This window comes from Pan troglodytes, chromosome 14 (assembly GCF_028858775.2).
Source record: "Pan troglodytes isolate AG18354 chromosome 14, NHGRI_mPanTro3-v2.0_pri, whole genome shotgun sequence".
NCBI lineage: Eukaryota > Metazoa > Chordata > Mammalia > Primates > Hominidae > Pan > Pan troglodytes.
The window spans coordinates 103,767,729-103,782,262 of NC_072412.2; the positions used below are offsets into that span (position 1 = coordinate 103,767,729).

The following is a 14,534-nucleotide window of genomic DNA, read 5'->3' on the forward strand; positions in this document are numbered from 1 at the left end:
TTTTGCTGGTCTAAATGACACCACACTGAAGATGGGTGATACCTGAAGTATAAAATCCTAGTAGGATCAGTGGTCAAAGGCTGTATTTGTTTTTAATATACATAGATATTGCCATATTGCCCTCCACGGCTTATAACCTTATAACCGTTCATTCGTTTTATGAACTTGCATATAGTGCTTACTTTGTGCTAGAAACTATATCAAATGTTTTACAAATATTAACTTGTTTAATCCCCAAAGCTACCTGTAGGGGAGAGGTATTATTATTATTACAGTTTTGCTGATGAGGAAACTGAGGCAGGAGAGATGAAGTAACTTGCCCAAGGTTCACCTCAAGTAGCAGAGCAGAGATTTGAACCCACACAATCTGGATCTGCTGTTGGCTCTTAATCACTGTGTTGAGGCCGTTTTTCCCAAACCGGAAACCTACAGTGATGGCAAATATTTTCACCTGTCCTAATCTGATCAGTGAGATGCCAGTTTTTCTTTTCTTTTCTTTTCTTTTTTTTTGAAACAGGGTCTCGTTCTGTCACGGTGGCTGAAGTGCAGTGTCGTGATCATGGTTCACTGCAGACTTGACCTCCCTGGGCTCAAGGGATCGTCCTACCTCAGCCTCCTAAGAAGCTGAGACTATGGGCGTGCACTACCACACCTGACTTAATTTTTTTGTATTTTTAGTAGAAATTGGGTTTTGCCATGTGTCCCAGGCTGATCTTGAACTTCTGGGCTCAGGCAATCTGCCTGCCTCGGCCTCCCAAAGTTCTGGGATTACAGGCATGTGCCACCACACCCGGCCCAGTTTTTCTTAATTGTCATTTCGCACTTTTCTTACTACTCGTTGTGGTTGAATACATTTTCAAACGTTGACAAATCGACAAGCCATTGGTATTTTCTTGACCATCCTTCTACTCCCTGTTCCTGTCCCTTGCCCAATTTTCTAGGAGGTTGCAAATATTTTTCTTATTGATTTATAGGACTTCCTTTATATATGGAGAATTCTTAATTGATTTATAGGCGTTCCTTTGTATATGGAGAAAACCAGCCCTTTATAATATGTAATTCAAGTACTTTTTCCTAGTTTGCTTTTGGCTTTGCACTTTTTTAGTTTTTTTCCCTTATGGCATGTAGCATTTAGGTCATGCTTAGAGAGATCTGCAATTTGAGAACTGTTTTACTTTTTTTTTTTTTTTTTTTTGGAAACAGTCTCACTCTCACTCTGTCACGCAGGCTGGAGTGCAGTGGCGCGATCTCAGCCCAATGCAGCCTCTGCCTCCCTGGTTCAAGTGATTCTCCTGCCTCAGCCTCCCTTGTAGCTGAGATTATAGGTGTCCACCACCACGCCCAGCTAATTTTTGTATTTTTAGTAGAGCTAGGGTTTCACCATGTTGGCCAGGCTGGTTGCGAACTTCTGACCTCAAATGATCCACCCGCCTCAGCCTCCCAAAGTGCTAGGATTACAAGCATGAGCCACTGCGCCTGGCCGCGAACAGTTTTAAAAAATCTTGTATTGTCTTCTAGAACTTTATGATTCATTTAAAAAAGTCTACATTGACTCAAGTAATATTGGGATCTAATTTTATTTTTCTAATAATAATCAGTAGTAATGATGCACAGCTATACACGAATAAAGAGCCTTCCAATAGATTAGATTTGGTGCCATGCTGGCCAGGTGCAGTGGCTCACGCCTGTAATCCCAGCACTTTGGGAGGCTGAGGTGGGTGGATCATGAGGTCAGGAGATCGAGACCATCCTGGCTAACATGGTGAAACCCCGTCTCTACTAAAAATAGAAAAAATTAGCCAGGCGTGGTGGCGGGTGCCTGTAGTCCCAGCTACTTGGGAGGCTGAGGTGGGAGAATGGTGTGAACCCGGGAGGTGGAGCTTGCAGTGAGCCAAGATCGTGCCACTGCACTCCAGCCTGGGTGACAGAGTGAGACTCCATCTCAAAAAAAAAAAAATAATAAGTAAATAAAAAAGTTTTGGTGCCATGCTGTTGTAATAGACTCTACTATCACTATTGACAGCTAAACTGCATCATAAGCTTTGTGGCTCATGTATATACCATAACTAATTTTCCTTTATCACCGAGTTTTGTTTCCCGTGGAGTTAATGGTTATCTTGCTTTTCCTTTGCTTCATTTTCCACGTATGTATCTAATTAATTCTGAAACTCTCACCTGTTGTCTAAATCGACTTTTAGTCTCTTCAGATTAATCAGATCATTAGATATCCTGTTTCATCCTTGAGAGACCCTTGTCCAGAAGTCTTCAGACTGGGCCAGGTTTCTCACTGGCCTGGTCAGCGTCCTGGGGTCTCCCCTACTGTAATCTATTGGGGGGGTTCCCCTTGCCTCTATCACCTGATGTAGGATCTTTGTCCTGGACAGCTTCAGGGATCTCCCCATGACCCTGATGATCCCCTTTGCTTCTCTTTCTTGAAATTTGTTTCCTGGAGCTTATCTTCTGATTTCTGTGTTTTTTTTTCCCCCTTCATTCTGGTAGAGCCCTTCCCAAAGTGATTGGAGTGATAAATGCTTTGAGACCTTGTGGATTTGATAGAAGATCAGAAAACAGGATCTTGAGCTGAGAGGCTGTTTAAGAAGTAGTTGAAATGTTCAGGTGTCCTGTACTTCCTGCTGTGGGCAGGGGGGATCAGCTCTCAACCCCTGCTGGACTCACCCAATGTGGTTTGCAGTGCAGTCTTTGTTTAACTCAGTGTTGGTGTGTATATCATTATGACTGTGTGGACTTGTTCACTGCTGAGCCAGATAATGCCCTATGATAGTTTTCTTCAAAAACTGTTTTTTTTTTGTTGTTAAGATAATTCATTTTTTAAAATTTGTTTGATTTTTCTACGTATCCATTGCTAATAACTTGAACCGACCTATCAGTTTTCTTTCAACTAATTTGTACTGATCTCTAAGCCATATATAGCCATTCAGTTCCCCCATCATCTTTTTTCCTGGTGCTTCACCTTCTGTAGCACCCCCATCCTTCAGCTTCTATCTGAATGGGTTGTACTCTAGGCCTAGTTCACAACCATCATTCAGGGGCTTTCCTTTACTCTTCTTCTTTCTTGGACACGCTCTTTTCTGGATTCCGTATCATCTCATTTCATGATTTACTGCATTGTTTTGGTAGAACACATACACCAGTAGCTTTCTCAGAAAGGTAAAGGAGCTACATTTCTTTTGAATCTTTAACATGTGAAAATATCTTTGCTGGATGCAGTGGTGCATGCTTGTAATTCCAGCTACTTGGAAGGCTGAGGTGGGAGGATTGCTTGAGGCCAGGAGTTCAAGACCAGCCTGGGAAACATGGCAAGACCTTGTCTCGTCTCTTGAAAGAACAACAACAAGAAACTTTAAGGCATGCTTAGATTTCCTTGATAATTTTACTACATACAGAGTTAAAAATGGAAACTACTATCCTTGAAATTTTGAAGACATTGCTCCGTTGTCTTCTAACATATTTTGGATATGATTTAATTTTTTCTTTTTCTCCCTGGAACATTTTAGAATCTTAAGATTTTAAAGTGTCACAACTTCTGTCATGTACTTCGGTGTAGATCCTTTTAAAATTATTTATGCTGGGTATTTTGCTTTCTCCGTTTAGTCTGGAGACCATTGTCCATCAGTCTGAGATATTTCCTAAGTTTTCAAAAAAAAATTCTTCTAAAAAAACTTCATATAATTTGATTATTAGGGCTTTAGGAAGATTCTCTACTTTCCTACCTTTAAAATTTTCCATCTAGTTATGTTTTGCCTTACTTTCTATGAGATCTCTTCAAATTAATCTTTATAAACTAATATAGAAATAAAACTTTCAATTATCCATATTATCAATTTTGGGGAGCTATTGGCCTTTTTTCCATAGCAACTCTTCTTGTATTTTGGAAGAGATTCTTATTCTCTCGGGGAATAGTCTAGATTTTAAAACATTTTCTTCTGCTCCCTAGAATGTCTGCATTTTTTTTGTTTTTGATACAGAGTCTTACTCTGTCACCCAGGCTGGAGTGCAGTGGCACGATCTCAGATCATTGCAACCTCCGCCTCCCGTGTTCAAGCAATCTTCCCACCTCAGCCTCCCAAGCAGCTAGGATTACAGGCATGCGCCACCACGCCTGGCTAATTTTTGTTTGTTTGTTTATTTGTTGAGACAGAGTCTTGCTCTGTCACCCAGGCTGGAGTGCAATGGCGCCATCTCGGCTCACTGCAGCCTCCACCTCCCGGTGGATTCTTCCCGGGAGGATTCTCCTGCCTCGACCTCCTGAGTAGCTGGGACTACAGGTGTGTGCCACCACGCCCGGCTAATTTTTTGTATTTTTAGCAGAGATGGGGTTTCACCGTGTTAGCCAGGATGGTCTCTATCTCCTGACGTTGTGATCTGCCCGCCTCAGCCTCCCAAAATGCTGGGATTACAGGTGTGAGCCACCGCGCCTGGTCTAATCATTGTATTTTTAGTAGAGACAGGGTTTTACCATGTTGGTCAGGCGGGTCTCGAACTCCTGATCTCAAGTGATCTGCCCACCTCGGCCTCCCAAAGTGCTGGAATTACAGGTGTGAGCCACCGCGCCCGGCCATCTACGTGTTTTTAGAAGGTTTTTTTCCTCTTCTTTGTTTTGGATGTGACTTTCATTTTGCAGGCTTTTCTTGAATGCGTACTGATCTTTGGCTGATCCAAGGCACTTAAAATCAGGTTGGAATTTTTGTGCACATGGATGGGGCTTGTCAATTGTTGATTTTTCTTTAAAATGATGAAGCAGCAACTGGTCATTTTTGTCAAAGGAAATCCTCAAATATCAGTATATGTGCTCATTGAGATGGTCCTGAGAATAATTCCACCAGACCTGCCTGGAATAAACCTGGATAAGCTATTCTGGAAGCAGGATGGAAGAAGGGGACTGTGGGGGTTTCCTGGTACAGTAAGTAGACTGATTCTTCCTCAATTCCCAACACCTCGTGCCTCATTTTCAGCCCTGAATTACACACACCCTCTTCGTCATTGTGCCTGGCGTATGTGAGTTTCTAATTTTCCTGGTTCAATGTCCTTGGGTAATAAACTTCTTTGGGGTTTGGGTAGGTGGGAGAGGGTCCCTGGGTGCCCTTCGTATAGTGACTTACACCCTCTTGTTTCCCACACCCTTCCCCCTCCCATTCAGCATGAGCCTCTTGGGCTTTGGACTATTTTGTTGGAATTCTCTGAGCATCACTTATGATACAAATCATCACAGACCTCTCTCTTGCTTTCTGTCACCCAAAAGTCAGTAGAATGTTTTATCTGCTCTTGTTCCTGCTGCTATAGTCCTCTTAAAGTATATTTACTGGCATTTTTGTAGGATTTTTGGTGTTGATACAGGCATATGGTTAATCTGCCATGTTCAACTGGAAGTCCATTTTATTTTACCAAGGTATAACATAACATGATTTAAAAATTTACTGTAATAGCAGTAATCATACCAGAGCTACATTGTTAAAAAATTATGCAAAATTTTTATTTTCTAAGGGTGCAGATTCAGTCAGATATTCACAGATTAGTCTAATTTATATGATTTGCTTAAAATCCGCCTCCCCACCAATGAGGTAGCCTCTGAACTCGTCTGAGAGTGTGAATGACATTTTTGAGTTGACCATTCAGACTTGTGCCCCTGAACGTATCTGCACACGTGCTCGGTCACATTTCTCTATCTCATTTTCTTCCCTATCACACAGAAAATCACATTCAGCCTGAGGTTTGGTTTTGTTTTGCATTAGGTCTCTGGCTGCAGGTGTTGTGGCGCTCTGGGGGTGTCTGCCTGCCTCCTGTCAGTGCAGCAGTTCTCTTCTGGATGGTAACAAAGAGAAGATGTCACCAACAATGCAGGGCCATGGAAATCCGGCTGTTCTTTTTCTGTGCTCTGCTGTTTGTTGGGCGGGGTGGGGAAAAGTATGAGAATTCTAGTTCTGATTAGCCGTGAATGAGACTTTTCTCAGTGGGAGTCCTGCAGACACCAGGGTGTGGTGACTGATTTCATTTCTGCTGCTCAGGGATGTCTCGGTGGCTGTCGGCACAGAGTGCTTGGAAGGCAGGAGAAACTGGCAGGATCAGCAAGGCTCTGAAAATAGGGCATCATGGGGGTTGGCATGGGGGCTGGGGCTGGTCTCCGGCAGTGCCACTGAGCAGTTATGTGACCAGCTAGGTTTCTGGTCTCCTTGACCCCCTTGGAATTTCCCCATGACCTCACCTCCCCAGGGGCTGTAGCCAAAGAATGAAAATCACAGAGCTGCCTCTAGCATAGCACCTTAAAATGCTCGGCTATGAAACGAACAGTTCCTTAACATTCAACAGACAGAAGCAGAGAAAAGTTACCTGTTAGCCCTTAACCTGCCCACTTCCTGGTTTCTTTTAGACCTTGGGCAAGTGTTATAGTTTTCATATTTATTTTTTGGAAGTGGAGAAGCTGGAGAGAGAAGGAAGTGAGCTAATAACCAGCTTTTCAAGAGTGCTGACTTCTGCATTTCTTAGTACAGGATTTTGCCAGGCCCTTGACATTCGTTTAAAGGAAGAAAGAATTCTTTCTCCTTGAACATCTGTGCAAATCAGTGGGGGTGGGAGTCTAGAGCCCGAGGAGAGTATGAGATAACTTAGCACGTTTCTGAAAGCTAGGATGAGAGACAGCAGATCCACGTTATTGTACTGCACTGGCAACAACCCAGTAGCAAAGGCAGACCAATGAAATGTGCCAAAAAGATGCATTTGTAGTGTGGTATAATCACATTTTGAAAAATGTGCAGTAGATAAGTGGGGAAATATGCATTCTGGTTGCTTCATAAATAAAAGTAGTTAAGGATATCTATCAATCTCGTGTTTTTTAGCTCCAGCACTGGATATGTAGAATAAAAAAGGCAAACCTAATTCACTGAATCAGTTTGGCATAGAGCTCTTTTCAAGTTCAGCATCATTTCAGTGCATTTCAGCTTTATACGTAGCTGTCAGCCAGGAAATCTCAGGTTTAATTAGGTCATTTGTTCTTGAGAGTTCTGTCCTTGCAAAACAGGAGAGGAATTTTTATGGGCAGTTGGCACACAGAAAAAGTCAACAGCAAAATGTCCCTGTTTTCTTCAATTTTAGGTGGTACTTATAAAAACTCCTTAGAAGGAATTTTGTGTATTTCAGGATATTAATCAATCTGGGTACAGTGTCTTCAGGTTTTGATTTTCATGTGCTCTAGGTTTTTTCCTCTCCTGGAGTCTTTGGAATCCTAGGGGTTTGTGACCTTGGAATGCAGGCCTGTGAGGCATTTTCAGGATTTCAGAAGGCCTAACCAGAAACTGGCAGTCATGGGGAGAGGGACTGGAGCTGCCTCCATAAGTCCATGCAAATTAATGAAAACATCAAAGCATTGTTTGGTTTTGCCAGATTTTTCTCACGTTGCTCATGTTGATTCCGAAGGACTTATTGACCATTACGTGTGCCTTCAGTGAACAGAAAAAAGGTCAAGTCAGTTGTTGCTTAACTGCAGCCTGGCTGATGTGTTCTTTTGACCGGAAGGATAGGGGTTGGGGTGTGATGTGGTGGGACCTGGTCCAGACAGGATAAAGTGCCGGTAACCACGGTGCTAACTTTGAAAGCCAGCTGGCCCCACACTGCTCTTCACTTCCCCAGCAGTGTGCTGTGTAAGGTGGTGCAGTGCTGATGGGGGACTGTCCTCATCCCTGTTCTGCGCTGTTTCAGCAAGTCTGAGGGGTCGCTCCAGCGTTGTGACCTTAGAGCGTGGTGATGGGAAGGACTCAGCTCCCAAGGAATGTGTGCACTCCCTGCAGTCTTGCTTGCTTCTTCCTTCCAACTCCAGAATGTTTATTTCATACATTAATATGAAAAATACACAGAGAAAAGACTGGAAGGAAATCGGCCAAAATGCTAGCAGATTTTGTTTACCCACTCTATGTTAGTAAACCAAATTGCCAAATTTGGCAACGCTTACTAGTGATCGCCTTTCTGCTTAATTTTACAAATGATTGATTATGAACCTTATTCTGTCATTTTAAAAATGGAATAAGAACTATATATCTTAGTGCATATTTGGAATGTTTTCAAAAGGTTGGTGACTTGGAGCACTTGTTGAGAAGGTTCACGAGTGTAGCTGAGTCCAGTGTCTATGAAGGGGTCTAAAACACATATGAAGCATTGTAAAGAAACTCGAGTGAGCCTTGCAAGGAAAATCCTGCAGCCAGAGCTTAGAGTTTCTGCTTCGGAGTGCCTGAAAGTTTCATATTTCTTCTTTTGTGCAGATTCCAAATGTTTTTGGAAGGCTTGAAAGTGAATAAAATAGCCCTTTGACAGAACTGACAAAAACGGACGGACTTAGGGGTAGGGCCCAGTAAGTCATTGTACACAAGCTTTGTGTTGTTAGCTTTGGCAAGGACAATTCTTAGAGAAAGCTCTATGTGAAATGCCAGAATAAATGGCTCACTTTTATGGGGCACTTGAACTGTCTGCCTTGTTGACTATCAAGCTGCCATTTTCCCTGCTTGAATTACAATAATCGATATGTTTATAGCACATACTATATGTCAGGCACTGTTCTAAATATGTTAATTTTTGCTTCAGAACAACCCTGTGAGATACTACTATGTATGAGGAAACTGAGGCACAGAGAGGTAAAGTAACATACCCAAGGTCACGCAGCTGTAACTGGTAGAACCATGACTTGAATCCTATCTCGCTCCTGGGTCTGTGCCCTCAACCACGGCTCTGCTTTTGTCTGCAACCTGGCCATGGTGGTGGGTGGGTCGATGGGTGTGGTTCAAGGTCAAAATCACGTGGAAAGTTTTGCTGAAGTTCGCTCTGCAGCAGGTGCTTGCATAGCCGACTGCTAGGTAGCTTGGTTTGATTGACTTTTCACTAACTGACTTTTTATTGAGCTACCTGTTGGCCATTAAAAAACAGGAAGTATGTGAGACATGGTTTCAGTCTTCAAGGAATTCACAGCCAAAGCTGATACATGAGATAGGCTCTTATGAAAATTTACATAATCTGTGTCAGTTCCTTGTAAGGAACTCATCAGCTGTGAGGAACTCAGCGTGGATCTGTTGGTGTTTGTCTTGGGAGAGGAATACATTGCCATTTTAAGTGAGAGGATGTTAACCTCAGCCAAACAAAATCAAATCCAAACTTCAGCGTGGATATTCTTCTGTCAACTCCTCCCCTCCTTGGTTCTTAACTGATATCCTTTATTTGCTGTTTTGGTAACTCTTGAACCCCATCCTCTCCACTCCCTCCCGGTCTTGGTTCCATCACTTCTTCCTTCTCTGATATCTCTTTGTAGCTTTTTTGAAAAAAAAAATTAATTATAGTACAAAACATAAAATGTACCCTTAACAATTTTTAAGTGTTCACTCATATTAGGTATATATATATTGATGTGTAACAGAGCTTTATAACTTTTTCATTTAGCAAAACTCAAGCTCTGTACCCATTAAACAACAGCTCCCCACTCCCGCTCTTCCTAACCCCTGGCAACCACCATTCGACTTTTTATGTAATTTTGACAACTCTAGATACCTTGTATTAGTGAAAAATCATACAGCGTATTGGTCATTTTGTGACTAGTTTATTTCACTTAGCACAGTGTCGTCTTCAAGGTTCATTCTAGTTGTAGCATGTGATCCTTAAAAGGATCAGTTTAAATCTTTAAAAGGATTTCCTTCCCGTTAAGGCTTAATAGCATTCCATTGTGTGTGTGTATCGCATTTTGTTTGTCCATTCATCCATCCACGGACACTTGGGTTGTTTACACCTCTTGGCTTTTGCAAATAATACTGCAGTGAACATGGGAGTGCACATACCTCTTTGAGATCCGGATTTCAATTCTTTTGGTTACATACTCAGGCATGGGATTGCAGAAGACTGTCATCTCTCTCATCTTACTCAACAGGCTGCTTCTCCCCAATGTGCATACAGAGTTGAGTCTTTCTCATCTCTTTTTTCCTAAAAGAACAAAAAAATTTATTTAAATGTGAGAATTATGGGAAACCTAAGCCATGGGAATTGGACACTCATGGGGTTCTTCTGTGAAATGGGACTTGCCCCCACCTTCTGCAGCCTGAAGCTTTTGCAGTTTCGCCATCAGTTCTTTGGCGGGGTTAAAGATGCCGCCGGTTGGCTGGTCACAGACGTAGCAGCGCGGGGTGGCCCGGAAGTGCTCCAGCGCGCAGCTCTCGCAGAAATAATGCCTGCACTTGGTGACGACTGGGTTTTGGAAGGCCTGGCGACATATGAAACACCTGAATGGTATTTCCTCTTCCTCGCTTCCCACTTCATGGTTTTCGTCCTCGCAGATACAGTAGCGACCCTCTTCAAGCTCCCGTTCAATCTCCCACCCGAGCTTGTAATCGGAACGGTCGTGGAGGAATTTGCAGCTGTCCCCGAAGCCACAGAAGCCAGTCTCCTTGTAGTCCTTGCAGATGTCAGGCTGGTAATCCCAGCGCACAGTGGCGCGCAGATGCCCTGGCGCACGTATGGGGCCCTTCCTCGCCATCCCCGAGGAGGAGTTGCCCATGGACGTGTCCTTGGGCTTCAGGTACCTCAGGTAGCTGTGGATTCCCCGGTAGATGTGGTCGTGCTCCCGACCCCACAGTGCCTCCTGGACCCGCTGGCTGCGCTTGAGGATGGTCGGCGTATGGTGCTCCTTCTCGGTGTCCTGCTCGAAGTCAGCGGTGGCCCCCATGTCCTCCGGCCCCACAGGCTTCGCCGAGCGGGTGGACCTGTACACTACGCCGAGGCTCTCAGGCGCCGCCTCCTCGCCCCTCCTGTCGCCGTGAGCCGCCTTCTGCCAGCTGTGGAGGCCCCGGGGCCTCGGTGCCACCCGCGGGGGCTGAGCCACTGTGTCGCCCTCGTCCCCGCTGCTGCTGCTCTCTCCGTGCTCGGGGTCGCAGGCCGGGCGCTTTCTGAGGCCTGCAGCCCCTTTCCGTCCAGGCTTTTTGAAGAGGAAGGTGCATACCTGGTCTGCTTGGTCGGCCGTCCTTCCTGGAGAAGGTGGCGCTGCCATGTTTGAGTCTCAGGCGCCCAACGGCCGTGGCGTGCGTCGCCCTTGCGTCGCCCTTGCGTCGCTGCACGTGGGGCGTGGGCCCTCCCAGTTCTAAAAAGCAAAAGCAAGTGAAAGAAAAGCTTCTCCTAGGCCAGGCGCAGTGACTCACTCTTGTAATCCTGGGACACTGGGAGGCCGAGGTGGGAGAATCACCCGAGGTCAGCAGTTCAAGACCAGCCTGGCCAACATGGTGAAACTCCGCCCTTACTAAAAATACAAAAATTACCTGGGTGTGGTGGCGTGCGCCTGAAGTCCCAGCTACTAGGGAGGCTGAGGCAGAAGAATCGCTTGAACCCAGGAGGCAGAGGTTGTAGTGAGCCGAGATCACGCCACTGTACTCTAGCCTGGGTGACAGAGCGAGACCCTGTCTCAAATTAAACAAAACAAAACAAAACAAAAGGCTTCTCCCGCCCTTCCCTCCCTTGACCTGCCTCCTGGCCCTCAGATGGATTCCTTGAGAGAGTCATCTTCACTTGCTCCTCAGCTCCCTCAGTGCACACTCATTTTTCAACAGATTCCTAAAAGGCCACGGGTGGAATCATTCCAGGCCATAGCGAACCGGTGGTGCTCATCCTAAAACACAGGCGCTTGAAATGCGTATTTAAAAGCAACACACGCGCAGTGCAGAAAACAAAAACAGATACAAGCAAAAAGTAAGACGCCTATAATCCCTCCCCTCAAAGATAACCACTGTCAACACTTTTGTGTCTATTCTTTTAATATAGCCTTTATTAAAAGACTGTCATATCACACTGCACCTGTGGGTGTGTAGCTGGCTTTCATTTTGAAATAAAAGTAACACATGTAAACATTTAAAAAAATATTATCAAGCACTTATTGTAATGGAAATTGGCTGTCCCCTGCCTGGCCCCTCCACACGCCAATTCCTGGTACCTAAGATAATCATTTTTAATTTTTTTTTTTTTTTTTTTTTTTTTTTTTTTTGAGAAAGAGTCTCGCTCTGTCGCCCAGGCTGGAGTGCAGTTACATGATCTCGGCTCACTGCAACCTCTGCCTCCCGGGTTCAAGCAATTCTCCTGCCTCAGCCTCCTGAGTAGCTGGGATTACAGGTGTGTGCCAGCACACCCAGCTAACTTCTGTGTTTTTAGTAGCGACAGGGTTTCACCATGTTGGCCAGGCTGGTGTGGAACTCCTGACCTCAGGTGATCCACCCACCTTGGCCTCCTAAAGTGTTGGTATTACAGGCGTGAGCCACTGCACCCGGCCTTCAAATATTTTTAACCCTTTTTTTCCTTGAGTTTATCTTCAAGTTGTGAAATAATTCATTTATATAATGTAAATGGATTCCAGTTCTTATTTAGCCAGTGCATGTCATAAAGTGTTACATGCAATTTCTTTTTCTAATTTAGGTTCTATCTCTTTACTTACTAGAATGGAAGATGAGATTCAGCTCACTTGTAGTGCCCCCAAAACACTGGCTGCTGTGAGATGAGGGAGAAATTGTGTGGGTCTCTCTTCCTAGACACCAAGGCATCCTCAGCTGTTGGAAATGTGATGAATAAGCTTACAGTGTAAAGAACAATTCATCATTTGTCAGTTTTCTCCTAGGATAGTAATTCTAGATTTTTCTTCAACTGTTATCATCCCATCTTTCATGTTGGAAGCTTTTCTAAAATACTTGGTTATCTCCAGCTGTTTATACTTCAGAGTGAGGTGCCTAAAAGCTGGCTGGAATCCATCGGTATCATCGGGCTTGTACACTGGACTGTCCTTTGTGTGATTCAGTTGGAACCCATCTTTTTTCTTGGAGACCCCCAGATGTTGGTGTCCATATTAGTCCGTTTTCACGCTGCTGATAAAGACACACCTGAGACTGGGTAATTAACAAAAGAAAAAGGCTTAATGGACTTACATTTCCATGTGGCTAGGGAGGTCTCACAATCCATGGTAGAAGGTGAAAGGCATGTCTCGCATGGCAGCAGACAAGAGAACAGAATGAGAACCAAGTGAAAGGGGTTTGCCCTTATAAAACCATCAGATCTCATGGGATTTATTCACTACCACAAGAACAGTATGGGGGAAACTGCCCCCATGATTCAGTTATCTCTGGTAAGTGGGTCTCTCCCACAACACAAGAGAATTTTGGGAGCTACCATTCAACATTTGGGTGGGGACATAGCCAAACCATATCAGTGTCCATAGGTCTTTTCTGCTGGGTTCTCGAGTTTCTATAGAGAAGACTTATCTCACATTCCGCTGTGGGGTGTGATCTTTGCTGCCAGAATTCTGTGATAAGAGCTGTAGAAGTGGGCTGGGAAGGGAAGGCCTTATAATTTGGGGTATAAACTTTGACTTGGCCGGGCGTGGTGGCTCACACCTATAATCCCAGCACTTTGGGAGGCTGAGGCAGGTGGATCACGAAGTCAGGAGATCGAGACCATCCTGGTCTACCCCATCTCTACTAAAAATAAAAAAAAAATTAGCTGGGCGTGGTGGCGGGCGCCTGTAGCCCCAGCTACTCCGAAGGCTGAGGCAGGAGAATGGCGTGAACCCGGGAGGCAGAGCTTACAGTGAGCCGAGATCAAGCCACTGCACTCCAGCCTGGGCGACTGAGCAAGACTCCATCTCAAAAAAAAAAACAAAACAAAACAAAAAACTTTTGACTTAATTCCTCATTTTTAGTAAAGCATCTGATTCCCACCTTTGGTTGTTCCCGGGCCCTTTGAGCATAGGCTCTCCTAGATTCAGCCTCCACAGAAGAGATATCTCCTGCTTCTGCCAGGCTAGGGAAAGGGTAGCCAGGCTAGGGAAAGGCTGCATGGGGTGGGAGATTGTGTTAGTTTTGCATTGCTATAAAGGAATGCCTGAGGCTAGGTAATTTATAAAGAAGAGAGGATTAATTGACTTGTAATTCTGTAGGCTGTACAAGCAGCATGGCGTTGGTATCTGCTTCTGGTGATGGCCCCAGTAAGCTTCCAGTTGATCATAGTGGAAGGCAAAGGGGGAGCAGGCTGTGTCACATGGCAAGAGTGGGAGTGAGAGTGGGGAGGGGCCACGTACTTCTAAACAACCAGAACAAGATCTCACTTATCACCCAGGGAATGGTGCTAAACCACTCATGAGGCATCCACCCCCATGATCCAGTCACCTCCCACCGGGCCCCACCTCCAACACTAATCACATTTCAACATGAGATTTGGAGGGAACAGACATCCAAACCGTATCAGAAAATTTTCAGATTCTCAGCCAGTCTTCTTGTGTGGAGCCATATCTGTTTCCAGTGATATTTGATTCTTGCAGTTCCTGGGATTTGTCTTGAAATTGGCGTGCTGCTGCTTGTCATCTCCCTCCACAGCCTTCAGTTTCAGCCTTCTTCCAAGTTAGTTGAGATTTTTCAGTTCACTTTATTTCTTCTAAAATATTATTGATGTTCTTGTTTTCTCTGGTGTCTCTTTCTTCTGGCTCCTTTTGTGGGAATCTGCCTTTGTAAAGTAATGTTTATCATTTT

General features: G+C 44.5%; 2 protein-coding genes across 7 annotated transcripts in view; one reads left to right on the forward strand and one right to left on the reverse strand.

Annotated features, from left to right (window-relative positions):
- The window catches only part of FARP1 (FERM, ARH/RhoGEF and pleckstrin domain protein 1), a 311,995-nt gene that overhangs the window by 24,089 nt on the left and 273,372 nt on the right, over positions 1–14,534 (forward strand). The gene's annotated exons all lie outside the window — the stretch shown is intronic.
- RNF113B (ring finger protein 113B) lies at positions 9,574–11,089 on the reverse strand. The gene is made up of 2 exons (XM_522704.8): positions 10,072–11,089; positions 9,574–9,966 (listed from the first exon to the last, which is right to left on the reverse strand). The coding sequence occupies exons 1-2, from the start codon at positions 11,024–11,026 to the stop codon at positions 9,953–9,955; spliced, it is 969 nt and encodes a 322-aa protein (XP_522704.3). The 5' UTR covers positions 11,027–11,089; the 3' UTR covers positions 9,574–9,952.